This window comes from Chiloscyllium plagiosum, chromosome 7 (genome assembly GCF_004010195.1).
Source record: "Chiloscyllium plagiosum isolate BGI_BamShark_2017 chromosome 7, ASM401019v2, whole genome shotgun sequence".
NCBI lineage: Eukaryota > Metazoa > Chordata > Chondrichthyes > Orectolobiformes > Hemiscylliidae > Chiloscyllium > Chiloscyllium plagiosum.
In genome coordinates, this window is record NC_057716.1 from 90,344,960 (window position 1) to 90,360,043 (window position 15,084).

Genomic DNA, 15,084 nt, shown 5'->3' on the forward strand with positions numbered 1-15,084 from the left:
AAGGAGCTATGAACCTGCACTCCAAGGTCTCTTTGTTCAGCAACACTCCCTAGGACCTTACCATTAAGTGTATAAATCCTGCTAAGATTTGCTTTCCCAAAATGCAGCACCTCACATTTATTTGAATTAAACTCCTGGAACTCCCCTCTGAATAGCACTATCTATCTATATTCCAAAGCCTGCATAGGTTCAACTAGGTAGCTCAAGGCCATCTCCTCCAGAGCAATTAGGAATGGACAATAATTGATGACCAACTAACACTGCCCCCATCCCATAAATGAATAAAAATAATTTACAATTATCAAGACTTTCACCTTTGCTGTTCGTGACACATTTAGGTTATCTCGTGAAGAATAAAAGTGATCAATGAAACAGTCCTTTCAAGATAAAGCTCCTAAATGTGTTAATGCTCATCAAGCAAATGTGACTTCGCTGGCTCCAGCATGTTCAAAGAATAGACGAGTGTTGCATACCTGAAGAGTGTCCTATATTGCCTGCCAGGGGGCAGACTGACAAAAGTGCAAAATGGTGGCATCACCTCTCGACCGATGCATGCCACCAGGATGATGATCCATGGCTACATAAGTAGGTGACTTAAAGCTGAGTCTGAGGTTGCTGAAAAGCTTTAAGACTGCCTCTTGTTGCCAACATGTCAGATGTCAGGCAGCCCCACTGCTACTCACCATGTCACATGTGCAGCTAATGCAGGTCTGCATCTTGCCACCTGGCAGGTTTGCTGTCCACCATGCACACACCAATGTGATCTTGTGTGGCAGTGGAAAACCACTTTGTGGAATCTAGAAGATTTATTGAGCAGGATGTAACTTATTACACGTGAACAACTGGTTACAGCTTAACAAAAAACAGAAACTGCTGGAAAAACTCAGCAGGTCTGGCAGCACATGTGGAGGAAGAGCAGAGTCAATGTTTTGGGCTCAGTGACCCTTCTTCAAAACTGGACTTGAACCGTTGGCTGTGCTTTTCCTCCACAGATGGTGCCAGACCTGTTGAGTTTCTCCAGCAATTTCTGTTTCTGTGTCATATTTCCAGCATCCACAGTACTTTGTTTTTATTTGCAGGTTACATTGATAATGAAAGACGTTGCTTCAAAGACAGCGAGGAGGATCTGGTTGTCACGCCTCACTCCTCCAAGATCCTGAGCTATCCTGCGCACAAATCCATGTCACATCATTGTAGTGGGGGCTGCTCATGGTACTCCTCAGTATTAACCTTGACTCTCATGGATTGGCCACCAGCCATCAGCAAATGTGTAGCAAGTAAAGTTTCCCCATTTCCCAATGGATGTGCTTTGTCACAATGTCCAACAACTTGTGCAACGAGAAGGAAATTAATGACAATGAAGTGCAAACATCATATCAGAAGTGAGAAGGATACAATCCTGATAAACAACCAACATTTGCAGCATTTACCTACCCGTGAATGGCGTGGATGGAGTGAGGCTCATAATGGTATCTCCCCTCATGATGCCGCATATCGATCGGTATGGGCGTGTGGAAGGCTGGGAAAATGTGGTGCGAGGCTGAAATAAAGAAAAACAGGCATTAAAAAAAAGTGCAGTATAAAGTGGAAAGATAACATTCAAAGGCAACGGTTCCCATAAGGCTGTAGATATTTCAGAACAGGAGTATGCTCACTAGAAAGACAGATGAGGAGCTTCATGTTTGCTATTGGCTGAATCAGACAAGAGAAGCAGAATTAATAAATAATCAAAGTCATTCACAGCGTTCCTACATCACAAACATTAAAGGCCTCCAACTGGGTTTCTGACAAAGACCTGCAGCTACACATGCTTTGAACTCTAAAAGATGGTAGAAAGTGCGAAAGGAACTGGTGCAACACACACAAACAGAACATGACAGGGCTGGGAGAGTGGAAGCAGAGGTCAGAATTGGTGCTGAATGCAGGAGCTGATCCAGTGCTGAGTTGGGAAGGTTTGTATATGCGTGTGTGTGTATGTGTGTGTGTGTATGTGTTGGTGTGGGCAGGGGGAAGTGTTGGGGGCAGTGGCAGGGTTGTGTGGGGAAGGAGTAAAACTTCAGCTGGCACCCTGCAGTATGGATGTTAATGGAGATTCCTGCAGGATTGGGTTGTTACAACCAGAGGCCACTTCAGCTGCTTCTAATCAGACAGATGATGCCTAAATCTTTGGGGGATTAAGTATGGGGGATTCGGAGTTATCACGTTCAAAAACATTACATCAAGCACAGCCCAATTACATCTGAAATAGTATGTGAGGTTCAGCGCATCTCAGCTGAAGTGGCTATAAAGTAAATTACAGCCCTCTGTCAACTCTTCCTTGCCTCTGCCCATACTTCAGATGATGACTACCCTTTGGTTATTGAAACTGCTGAAGCACAGCAAAATGTATTAGAGTCCCCCAGCTTTTCATTTATCATACAATCTCCTGCTTTGATAGTTCAGTAAGCTCTGCTCAGCTCAGTGTTAATGTTTACCTGTCAAAGTACAAGCCACATTCAGAGACTGACAGCCATCTTAATCGTGAACAGCAGCTCAATCAGTCTTTACATAAGGCTCGAAAAATTAAGCATTATAGTTTCTCTCTGTCTCTGTCTATCTCTCTCTCCATTTCGTGCAGTGTGGTACAAAAGGCTGACCATTCCTAGGCTTGTTTAGCTCAATTCTGATACGGTTCAGAATTTCACTACAGGTGATCACAAGAGGCAACACTAGATGATACAAGTCACATAGGGTAAAGGCATGAGTGAGGACATTAAATCTATTCTGTGTCAAGTAAATTGTTCTGACCCAATACTGCATTTCATGCAGTCTGATGAACAAATAAGAATTTGGTTGGATTCACACTTTTTCTAATACTGCCCACTGTCAGACAGGTCAAGCCCTCTCTGTAGCTCCAACAGCGCAAACCATATCAAACCAATTGGCTTAGGGTCTGGCCACTTGTGGATATGTGAAGCCACCATTACAATAGACCTCTGTTCTGCTGCACCAGCCACAGAGGGGGTGCAAAAAAAAACAGCTTTATTCAACGTGCATACACCATTAGCAATGGTCAGAGCGAAGAACAGAAGTGAATTAATCTCATGAAAACAGCAAACGGGCTACTGAGGTCTGGGAGAAAAATGTTGTCAGAACTAGGTCATGGAAACATGACAGTTGAGTGAGTTAAAGCAAACTGTGGAGTGGTAGAGTTCAGCTCAGAGGGAACACACCAGCTGATTAACCAAGGGTGAACCTTTCCCAGTTACACACTGTACCACTGACCACGTCAGAGTGAACCCTCTTCGGCACACAGTGTGCTTAACTGTTTCAAGCTGAACCTTCCTTGTCTCTCAGGTCAACTTTGGGCTAGACTGTGTGTAGTTTTGACCTGGTAATGTGTACAGAACCTGGAATGGACAATGGGCTGGCACTTCCTAAGGGAAAATACATTCTTTGTTTTCACAGAAAAGACTTTAAAAGTTACACTTTTAAATAAAAATTGGCCAAAATACTTAAGGATTATTAACATGAATTTGGGAAAAATTACCATGAAAAGTAAAGGCTTGAAGAAATTTCTTGGAGTACGCAAAGTTTAACATAAGATGTGATTGCTTCAACTTTGTGTGGAATGTTGTTGATTTGTGTTTAATTTGCAACTAGCAGTGACAGAGATTATAAATACTAGGAAATGGCATTCACTTGCAGATATTACGTGGATATTGCATTCAGCATAGGAGGCCATTCAGTCCATTTACAAGGTATCAGTTCTTTGAAGTAGCTTGGCAATTAATCCCATACCCTTGTTCCTTCCCCCCATCCTTGTGTGATTCTAGTTTACATGTAAATATCCAAATCGTTAAATTTGCTATCATCAGCCTTCAATCTCAATTATCTCAATTCACTGTGTAAAAAATATCATTTCTCCCCACTGGCTGTTGTTTTGCCACTGTATCCAATTCTAGTCACCCTGCTATAGGAAGGATATTATTAAACTGCAAAGAATGCAAAAAGGATTTACAAGGATGTGAGGATGTTACTGAGACTGGAAGGTTTGAGATATAAGGAGAGGCTGGATAGGCTACGACAATTTTTCCACGGAACATAGGAGGTCAAAGGGTGACCTTATAGAGGTTTATAACATCATGATAGGGTGAATAGGGAAGGTCCTTTCCCAAGATAGGGGAGTCCAAAACTAAAGGGCACAGTTTTAAGGTGAGAGGGGAAAGATTTAAAAGAGACCTGAAGGGCAACGTTTTACGCAGAGGATGGTGTGTGTATGGAATGAGCTGCCAGAGGATGTGGTACAGGCAGGTACAAGTACAACAATTAACAAACATTTAGATGGGTATATGAATAGGCAAGATTAGAGGGATATTGAGATAAATGCTGGCAAAAGAGACTAGTTTACCTCAGGAAATCTGGTTGGCATGGTCCAGTTGGTCTAGTTTTGTGTTGTATGTAAAATTCCAGAATGTTACAGTCCGGGATGCTGCCTGACCTGCTGTGCTGTTCCAGCAATAAAGTTTCAACTTTGCCCTGGATGCTGCCTGACCTGCTGTGCTGTTCCAGCAATAAAGTTTCAACTTTGATCTCCAGCATCTGCAGACCTCACTTTCTCCAGTCCGGAAGGAGGCCATTCAACCCTTCGTGTCTGCATCCGCTCCCAAAAGAACTACTCAGTTAATTCCATTCTTTAGCCCTATCTCTATAGCCCCTTAAATTCATCACTTTCAAATATGTATCCATCTTTTGAAACCTCCTATGGTAATCCACCTCCACCACTCTCGCAGGCAGTACATTCCAATTCCTAACATCTCTCTGAGTTAAGAAGTTTCTCCTTATGTCCTTCCTAACTCTCTTGTTGGCAATCTTGAAATTCTGACCCCTTGTAAGTGACATGTTAACCTGTGGAAACTGAAACTCCTCCTTTACCTTCTCAAAATTGTTCATAATTTTGAACACCTCAGTAAGATCACCTCTTAATCTTCTCTGCTCCAAGGAGAATAAGCCTAATTTCTCTGATCTTTCCTTGTATCTAAAAATCTTCATTCCTGGTCTCATTCTGGTAAATCTCCTTTGCACTCTCTCTGTGGTTTTAGCATCCTTCCTCAAATAAGGTGCTCAGAATAGAACACAATACTCCAAATGAGGTGTGATCAACGATTCGTGAAGATCTAACATCACTTTCTTGCTTTGATACTCTACGCCTTTATAAGCCTTCTTAATAACTGTTTCAACTTGCCAGGCCATCTCTTTCAGCAAACGGGCGCACGGTGGCACATTGGTTAGCACTGCTGCCTCACAGCGCCAGAGACCTGGGTTCAATTCCTGCCTCAGGCAACCGTCTGGGTGGAGTTTGCAGATTCTCCCCGTGTCTGCGGGGGTTTCCTCCGGGTGCTCCGGTTTCCTCCCACAGTCCAAAGATGTGCAGGTTAGGTGAATTGGCCACGCTAAATCGCCTGTAGTGTTGGATGTAGGGGAATGGGTCTGGGTGGGTTGCTCTTCGGAGGGTCGGTGTGGACTTGTAAATAATCTAATCTAAAAGTAATCTAAGCTAGAATACCACCTAGCTGGGCCTAGTGGCTTCTCTACTTGGAGTTCTAGCCAGTTTAGCACCTCTTCTTTATCTGTCACCTATCTTAAAGCATTGTCCATAAATTACTGACTCTCCACTCACTGGTAAACAGAACAGTTCCTTAGTTACTATTCACACAAGAATTTTTTGAAAAAGGTCACACTTATTCTAATCTGAAAACCCCAAGGAAAATGGTGAGTGCTTTGGCAGGTTAGGCATTACAGGCAGTGGTGGAAGGGGGAGATTTGAAGGCAATGCAGTTTTCCACGACAGTATGTGTGGGGCTTTCAGATCAGTGTACAATTCATCAGGCATGATCAGTATTGCAATGACTGAGCACTGTCGCGGACAACCAACCTTCCCAAACCTGGTGAACTTTACCAACAGGTACGTGCCCTTCCTGAACTGCTGGTGACAACGACTCATGAAACGACAATGTTGACAAAAAAAACTGAAGTCAGTTACTTGTACATGAGATCATTTTATAACAGGATGCTTGAAAAACTGAACTCCATCCTGTTCTTTATGTGACTATATAACCTCGATGTTCATTACACCAAATGGTCTTCTGCCAAATGGGAATGAGAGTTGACCTTGTTCCTACGTTCAATTTGATCATTACTGATTCATAATTGAATTCCACCTTGGCTTCATGTTCTTCAAAAGTTTTGTCCAACAAAAAGCTTTCAAGTGCATGGTTTGAAATCTTAAAAGTGAATTAGTTTCCACCATGTTTTGGAGGAAGGGAGTTCCTGACTTTCACCACCCTCTGTGTGGCTTATTATAGGAAATGAAAATAAATCTTCCCTTCCCACTTTTAAAAAGAAGCATTTTGATACCTCACACTCTTGCAGCAGCCTGCCATCAATGAAATCTCCCAATTTCTGAATCTCTAGCAAGTTCTCATCCAACAGCATTGTGGTCAGTCGATTATTTGTGGGGCTCTTGTTATAGAGTCACGGAAACAGACCCTCCAGTCCAACTCAGATATCCTAAACTGATCCAGCCCCATTTGCCTTGATTTCGCCCATACCCCTTTAAACATTCCTATTCATGTACCTGTCCAAATGTCTTTTAAATGTTGTAACTGTACCTGCATCTACCACTTCATCTGGCAACTGGTTGCATATATGCTCCACCCTCTGTGTGAAAACGTTGCCCCTCAGGTCCCTTTTAAATCTTGCCCTTCTCACTTTAAACCTATGCCCACTAGTTTTGGACTTTGCCACCTTAGGAAAAAGACCGTGGCCATTCACCATTTCCATGCCCCTCACGATTTTATAAACTTCCATAAGGTGATCCCTCAGCCTCCGATGCTCCAGGGAAAAAAATGTCATTCTAGCCTCTCCTTATAACTCAAACCCTCCAATTCTGGCAACATCCTTGTAAATTTTTTCTGAACCCTTTCTAGTTTAACAAAATCCTTCCTATAGAGGGGCAACCAGAATTGTACGCAGTACTCTAAAGGTTGTCCCTGTGCTTTTCCTCAGAAAACGTACCCATTTTCTATTTATCCCTCCACTTCACTGATCTCCTCTTTCAAGCAACGATCAAGATTAAAGAAGCACGCTGTGAGTATTTGTGCAATTAAGTTGCCACCCCACAGCTCCACTGGCATGTTTAAGCACAGCACCAAAAGAACAGCTCGAAGCTGATCATGTTCAGGGAGCTCCACACTCATGTTCTGAATTCAGAAGGCTATTTATCAGCCTCTGATTTTCGAACGCTGCAAATCAGTTTGATTTACAGCCTGAGGTGACAGGTCAGTGAGCACCTGTCGCTGCATTGACCTGAAATGGGCTCAGAGTCCAAGTTCGAAAACAATGCAAACTGGGTGAAATGAGAAAGAACTCAGAGGCTCATCCTTCTTAAAAATTCTTAACCCTTTCACAAAGTAACGCTAAGCTAATGGCACAAGAGATGAAGCAAAAAGAAAACAAAGCCACACACACTGACAGTTGGTATCAAAGCATTTTTTTCTTTTTAAATCATATTTAACCTTGTGTCATTGACAAGGTTAATTGAGAACCAAAAATATGGGGCTTTGGTCATGTGTTATGTGACAGGCATGATCAGCAAACCATTGCATTAATAGAAAAATTGTTGTAATACTTATTACCATGCTATCTGAGCAATTGAAAAATAGACTGATCTGTTTTGGCAGTTGGCTATGTTAGTTTTACCTAATGGGTTGAAGGGCCTTGTCAATGCTGTAAATCTCTATGACTTTCCAAGACTCTAAGGTTTAATTATTTTGATTGCTGGCTTAGAACTAGTAGTGTTTCTGCTCCAATAAGAATCAGAAATTCTTGAGAAATTCAGCAAGTCTGGCAGCATCTGAGGAAAGAGAAACGGAGCTAACATTTTGAGTCCATTGTGACTCTTTGGTTGTCATACCAGACTCAAAACATTAACTCTGCTTCTCTGTCCACAGATGCTGCCAGCCCGGCTGAGTTTCTCTGTTTATATTTCAGATTTCCAGCATTCGCTTTTGCTCCAGACATCCCAACTGCTGATTCACTTTTGACCATGAAGGAACTGTAGTGGTCTCATGGACTTTATCTCATTTAAATTGCTGATTCCAATATAAAACCAGACAGACAAGAGGTTGTTTTCCTGGGTATCGATTGTTACCAAGGTGTTGGAAAGGAAAAGACTGTCAGCATCTTCATGATCACAATGTCCTAAACTTCACAGTGAAACAAAGACTGTTGTAGTGTAATCACTGGTGTCCTGTAACAATCCGATGATAAGATTTCCCAAATAGCAAGGCAACATTAATGAACTGATAAACTGTGTCAGCAATGTTGGTTGAGGGATAAATATTGACCTGTGCCAGGTAGAGTTTCCCTGTAAATATCTTCACCTTCAGTCTACTTCAATCGAACAAACAGAATCTCCCAACTATCACAGTCAAGTTATTGCTGAAGGCAAGAAAATTTCTGCACTCAATGTTTGGTCTGGGAACAGGTATGCTGAAGGTGAGCGAGCTGTGGCTTTCAGAGAACCTGGGCCTAGTGAAACCGTGACAAGCACTTTCATGTTGCATTTACACTTGATATATGGCTTATTCACATCATTGGCAACTAAGCATCAGTGCCTCACACTTATGGCTGCTATCGGGGGCTATTGTGTACACATAGAGCTGAGTTTGCAATGCAACCTGAACAGTCACCAAAGGCAAAAGAAGAGAAAGTTCACTTATCACTTGGAAACTACTACTCTAGGTGGGATAGAGGGTCAAAGGGATCCAAGTACAAATACATTGATCACTAGAAGTTATACCACAGCGTTAGCAAAAACAAAGCAAGGGATAAGCTTTATTTTCATAGAAATGAAATGAAAAGATGGGGTTACACTAAACTTTTACCTAATGTTGGTTGGACCGACTGATGTGTGTTGTGTGCAGTTCTCCTTATCATATAACCAAAGATACAGAGCGAAAGGGAGCAGAAGAGATTTCCATGTACAACACTGGAAAAGCATGGCTAAATATTGGATGGGTGGCCTAGCTTACGTTTCTGTTGAAAAAAGGCTAAGGAGTGACCTAATAATGGTCTTTAAAATTATGCATATTTTAAGAGTGGACACAGACACAATGTTGGCTTCTTGTAAAAGAGAGCATTGAAACTAGGAACAGGCGTAGTCAGATGCTGCCTGAATTGCTGTGCTCTTCCAGCACCACTGATCCAGAATCTGGTTTCCAGCATCTGCAGTCATTGTTTTTACCTAGGAACAGGAGTAGGTCATTCAGCCCTTCAAGCCTGCACTACCATTCAGCATGATCATGGTGATTCTCTATGTGATTTCCATGTATTTGGTTTCCTTTCATACCCCTTGATTTAAAAAAAATCATTTGTGGGATATAGATTTCGCTTGCTGGCCAGCATTTATTGCACATCCCTAGTTGCCCTTGAGAAGGTGGTGGTGGGCTGGCCTCTTGAAATGATACAATCCATGCACTGTAGGTTGTCCCATCATGTCCTTAGGGAGGGAATTAAAGGATCTTGACCCAGCGATAGTGAAGGAACAATGATACATAGTTGCCATAAGACAGTCAACGCGGCTTTTTCAAGGACAGGCCATGTCTGACAAATTTAATTGAGTTCTATAATGAGGTGACACAGGCAGTGGAGGAGGGTGGTGCTGTGGATGTTGTATATTTGGACTTTTAGAAAATATTCGATACGATGCCATATGGCAGGCTGGTTAGCAAATAAGAAATTTGGGATTGATGAGTCCTTGGCAGTATGGATTAGACGTTGGCTAAAAGAGGGTAGGTATGGATGGGCATTTCTCAAATTGGAGATGAGGTAAAGGTGGTGTTCCCCAGGGATCAGTGTTGGGACACATGCTACTTCTAATTCATATAAACAATTTTGTGATAGGTGTTGAGGGCAAAATCTCTAAACTTCAGATGAAACAAAGCTCAGGAGAATTGAGAGGATGATGCTGAACAAATTCAGAGAGACATTGACAAGTTGGTCAAATGGACAGACATCTGGCAGATGGAACTCAATGCAATGAAATGTTAGAGAAGAAACACTGAGAGATAATACAGGCTCAACAGTACAACTTTGTGGGATATACAGGAGCAGAGGGACCTCGGGGTTCACTTGCCCAATTCTCTGAAGGTAGCCAGGCAAGTTGAAACAGTTGTTAAGAAGACTATAGGATCCATGAGTTTATAAATAGAGGCATAGAGTATAAAAGCAAGGAAGTGATACTACACCTCTACAAATGTGGTCAGCCCACATTCAGAGTATTGTGTTCAGTTTTGGGCACCTTATTTAAGGAAGGATGCTAAAGCTCTGCAGAGAGTGCAAAGACGATTTACTGAAACAGTATCAGTAATGAGAGATTTTAGGTACAAGGAAACATTAGGGAAATTAGGCTTATTCTCCCTGGAACGGAGAAGATTAAAAGGAGGTGTTCAAATTTATGAACAACTTTGACAGGGTAAAGACAAATTTTCTGCTTTCACTCATTGGTATGTCAGTAACAAGGAGTCACAATTTCAAAATTGTCAGTGAGAGAGCTAGGAGTGAGGTGTGGAGAAATATTTTTACTCAGAGAGATGTTAGGATTTGGCATGTGCTAAATGGGGGAGTGATGGAGGTGGGTCCCATAGGAGGTTTCAAAAGAGAGCTGGATATATATTTGAAAGTGATGGATTTAAAAGGCTATAGAGATAGGCCTGAAGAATGGGACTAGCTGGGTAGCACTTTGAGGAACTGCTGCAGATACAATGGGTCGAATGACTTTTCTCTCCACTGTAAAATTCTCTGATTTTATAGTTCCAAGTCAGCATTATGAGTGGTTTGGAGGGGAACTTGCTGGTAGTGATGTTCCCATGTTCCCTTTGTCATTCTCGATGTAAGTGGCTGTGGTTTGGAAGATGCTGACTGAGGATCTTTGGTGAATTTCTGCAGTTCATCTTGTAGTTAGTACAAGCTGCAGCTACTGACCATCGGTGGTGGACGGACTAAATGCTTATGGATGTGATACCAGTCAAGCAGTTACTTTGTCCTGGATGGTGTCAAGCTTATTGAGTGTTCTTGGACCTGCAACCATCCAGGCCAGCAGGGAGTATTCCATCACACTCATGACTTGTGCCTTGTAGATGGTAGACAGGCTTTGGGGGTTCAGAGGTGGGAAAATCACAGCAGTATTCCTAGTCTCTGGCCAGCTCTTGTAGCCATTGTGTTTATGTTGTGAGTTCAGTTGTGTTTTCTGGTCTATGGTAATCCCCAGGATGTTGATAGCGATGGTAACACCATTGAATGTCAAGGGGTGGGAATCAGATTGTCTCTATTGGAGATGGTCATTGCTTGGAATTTGTTGGTGTGAATGTTACTTATCACTTATGATGCCACAAATATAAGAACTTATATATCTCGTTCTGTGCATATATAAAGGCCATCAATATAAGATAGCCACCAAGATGGAATTCAGAAACAACATCTTCACCCAAAACAGTGGTAATAATGTGGAGCTCACAACCACATGGGAGGGGCTGGGACAAACTGGAGAGAAGTACTCAAGGGGAAGCTAGATTTAAAATATAAAATGCTAGAGAAACTCAGTAAGTATGGCAACAGCCATCATATCGGAATTGAAAAGCTAATTTTGTTTCACACTCGACTCTCTCCCTGGAGATACTGCTGGACCTGCTAAGCTTCTCCAGCACTTTCTATTTTTAACTCAGATCTCCAGCATTCCTAATATTTTGCTTTTAAGCATCCAATGGAAAAGGAAATTCATTGTTATTATAGTAGCTTCAGAAGAGGAAATGTAGTAGGACACACTAGATGGACCAAATGGCCTGTTTTTGTGCCCTGAATGCTATGTAACTCCACGTTGAAGTTGTCACATTGTCACTTCAGCTGAGCACAACAGGTCTTGTAACACAAACACTGTCGATTTCAAACCAATCTGCTCTAACTGCATAGATGCTAGAGTTAGGGATTAAAGAGTTATCAAAATTATTCCTCATTCTCAAATTTTGTTGAAAGATAGCCACTCCAAACCCTCTTCATGTTTTTGGATTAATCCAAGAATTAGCCATTACAAATCCTACAGCAAACATTCCTCATTTTAGGGTTGACCCTTCAAGCTGGAATGAGAGACGTTATAGCAAACACTTTTCGTTTTAGGATTGACCCAGCAAAGAGAGGTGACAAAATCTATAATAAATATTTCGCCTTTTAGAGTTGATCCAACAAGAAGTGACAGTCCACGGTAAACATTCCACTGTTTAGGAATTCCGTGAACACAAAATCTTAAACAGTCTTAGCTGCCAAACACATGTAAAACTCTGAAAAATGAAATACAACTGGAGTTTGCATAAAGTCCTCCCACCTTATGTCTTCTCTGTTGTGTTTTAAATCATCCCTAAGTGGGGAAAACATAAATATCAATTCCATTTTTACTTCATTCCATATTTAAATACTCCCTTTCACAGTAATTATTAAAGAAGCGAAAAGGAACAGAAAATTCCTGACAGTAAGGGATCTTCTTAACAGTCTCTTCAGAATGGAAGGCAGCATTGATTGGCCACTGTGGGTTAGCAGGTCCTGTAATCAGAGGGATTTTACAAAGAAAGCTTAGTTCATCACCCAGACAGTTCCATTGTTCTGGCTTATAGAGATGAACAAAAGCAAAGCACTCTCATGGGTTCAAGGGTTACATTTACCTGATTTACCAGGGCAAATCCCTTACGGCATTCACAAATGGAATGCAATGCATTGGTAGTCAGGAAGAGACAGCTCAAGAGCAGCTATAGTTGGTTGCGAGTTTGTGACTGCAAAACTTCTGAAAAGGTGACCTTTTTATGTTGTGCATACCAGCAGCCTGGACTTTTTTTGTTTTTAAAAGATGACAAGTGTGTATCTGCATTTAGTCTCGAGTCTTTTCATTCCATCTTCACAATGGGGGTTAGCACCTACATCACAAGGAGTGGATAAGATCAATGTATCTCTTTCCCCTTCCTCTGACACTCGCATTTCTACAATAAGCACACTGGTGTCCTATACTTCAACCTTGTCAGGAAGTCGCCAGACAATAATAATATCCTACGGGGCTGCCTCTTAGTGTAATTAAAAAGCTTTTCTGGCTCAGTTGGGGGAATAGAGGAAATGAGGCTCATACAGGAAATTCCTGAAGAATAAACTGGCATCTGTCCTAACAATACATGAACTGGCTCCATGCGCCAGGTCATTTTTCAGTGACAGAACATTGAGGTATTCAAAGAAATCATGGCTGTTCGCATAACTGGCTATCAGAAATCAAACAAAAAGTGGCAAGAGATTGTTTGTGATAATTTCTCCTTGATTCTTTAAAGGTGCTAGAAACCAAACCACTTCATTTCCCAAGTCAGAATAATGAAAAACAGAAATCTCAGCCTTGCTTTTGTTAACTGATGTTGGGGAATTTTTGTATGTCAAGTGGTAAAAGATTGATTGTCAGTGCTTGAGATGAACATTTTTCTCTGCTTTTTAAACAATTGCTTGAATTTATGCAGTACTTCCAACACATCCCAAACCATTTCACTGTGGTGTTGTAAAATAAACATCAAGCCACAGAAAAAAAAATGAGTTTGGATGACCAATAACTTGCATAAAGAGGTTGGTTTTTAAGTAACACTCCAAGAAGGCAGGATCAGTGGACAGAGGTTTAAGGAAGGAATTTCAGGGTCAATGGTCCAGATCGCTGAAGACTGTGGAGTGATTAAGATTGTGGATCTGCAAGATCAAAATTGGAATATGGCACAGTTCTCAGAATTATCAGGCTGGAGTAGTTTGCTGAAATAATGAGAGATGAGGCCATGGAGGGATTGAAGACAAGGATGTTCATTTTAAATTCAGACCCATTATCCATCTCAGTACATCAGCACTCCCAGGTTAGATATGGTATGGAGTGATATTCCCGCTAATCTGTGGCATCAGCCATGGATCACTTATGCATGGAGCACTATTTGTACTGAAAATTGCGTTCAGCGTCTTACGCCCAGGAGATGTGCATTCTGAAGCTGTGGTCAGTGCCTCCTAAAACCTTCACAAAATTGGGGATGAACTCTGAACACCAGTACACATCTTTCTCTTTAAAAAATCCACTTGAGCAATTCTGGATGACAAGCAGAAACTGCCAAATTGTAGCTGGTGGTGGGGTATCATTTAATGCTAAGGAGGTAGGAAGATCACTACCAGCTGAAGAAACATCAAACCTCAATCTATTCTGCACTTGGGTAGTCAAAGCTGACAAGCGCTTGAAAAAAAATGGAAATCGTGATTCGCTCTAACAGTGGTATTTTCATCCCTTTGAACCACCAGGTTATTTACTAGGTGAAGTGGGAAGGAAGTGATTTTGCTCTTGCAAAAGAAGATCATTTGACAGCTATTATTCCGAAGGGGAAATTCCACGAAAACCACGCGTCAGAACAAGAATACTCTTCTGCAAACCACGTGGGACTCTGCCACAGACAACTCCTTGTGTAAATATTTGTCTGTTCTTTAGGAAGGTAGTGGGTCACATTTAGTTTTCTTTATTACATATTTGTGAATCATCAGCACTAATGTAATGAGTAGGCTATACGATAGCTTATTCCTTGACCAGCTTATTAAAAACAAATGGAAAGGTATGACAGGGTGCTGTTAAGGTGCCAGGTTGATTGGCAGCATCCCCCACATGCACCCCTCTCTCCCCAGGACACATTCAACTCCCACCCACCCCACTCAGTGCAGGTCTTGGTGTAAGTGATGGAAAGAGACAAGTGGAGGAAATAGAAGCCTCGGTGACCTCACTAATGCAGGGTTCTGGAGTTCTAGCAATGAGTTTACAAATATCTGCTGGACGACATGAGTGGATACCTTGACCTGCACAGGCATCAACTCACTTAGAGTCATAGAGATGTACAGCACGGAAACAGACCCTTCGGTCCAACCTGTCTATGCCGACCAGATATCCCAACCAAATCTAGTCCCACCTGCCAGCACCCGGCCCATATCCCTCCAAACCCTTCCTATTCA

The 15,084-nt window shown here is 41.9% G+C and overlaps 1 protein-coding gene across 5 annotated transcripts in view; it reads right to left on the reverse strand.

The window, feature by feature from the left end:
• Positions 1 to 15,084, reverse strand: part of gli2a (GLI family zinc finger 2a) — a 401,106-nt gene that overhangs the window by 151,176 nt on the left and 234,846 nt on the right. For all 5 annotated transcript variants that reach the window (XM_043694210.1, XM_043694206.1, XM_043694208.1 and 2 more), the window contains one exon: positions 1,435 to 1,540. In XM_043694210.1, coding sequence (XP_043550145.1) covers positions 1,435 to 1,540 — 106 coding nt within the window. The remainder of the gene's footprint in view (positions 1 to 1,434; positions 1,541 to 15,084) is intronic.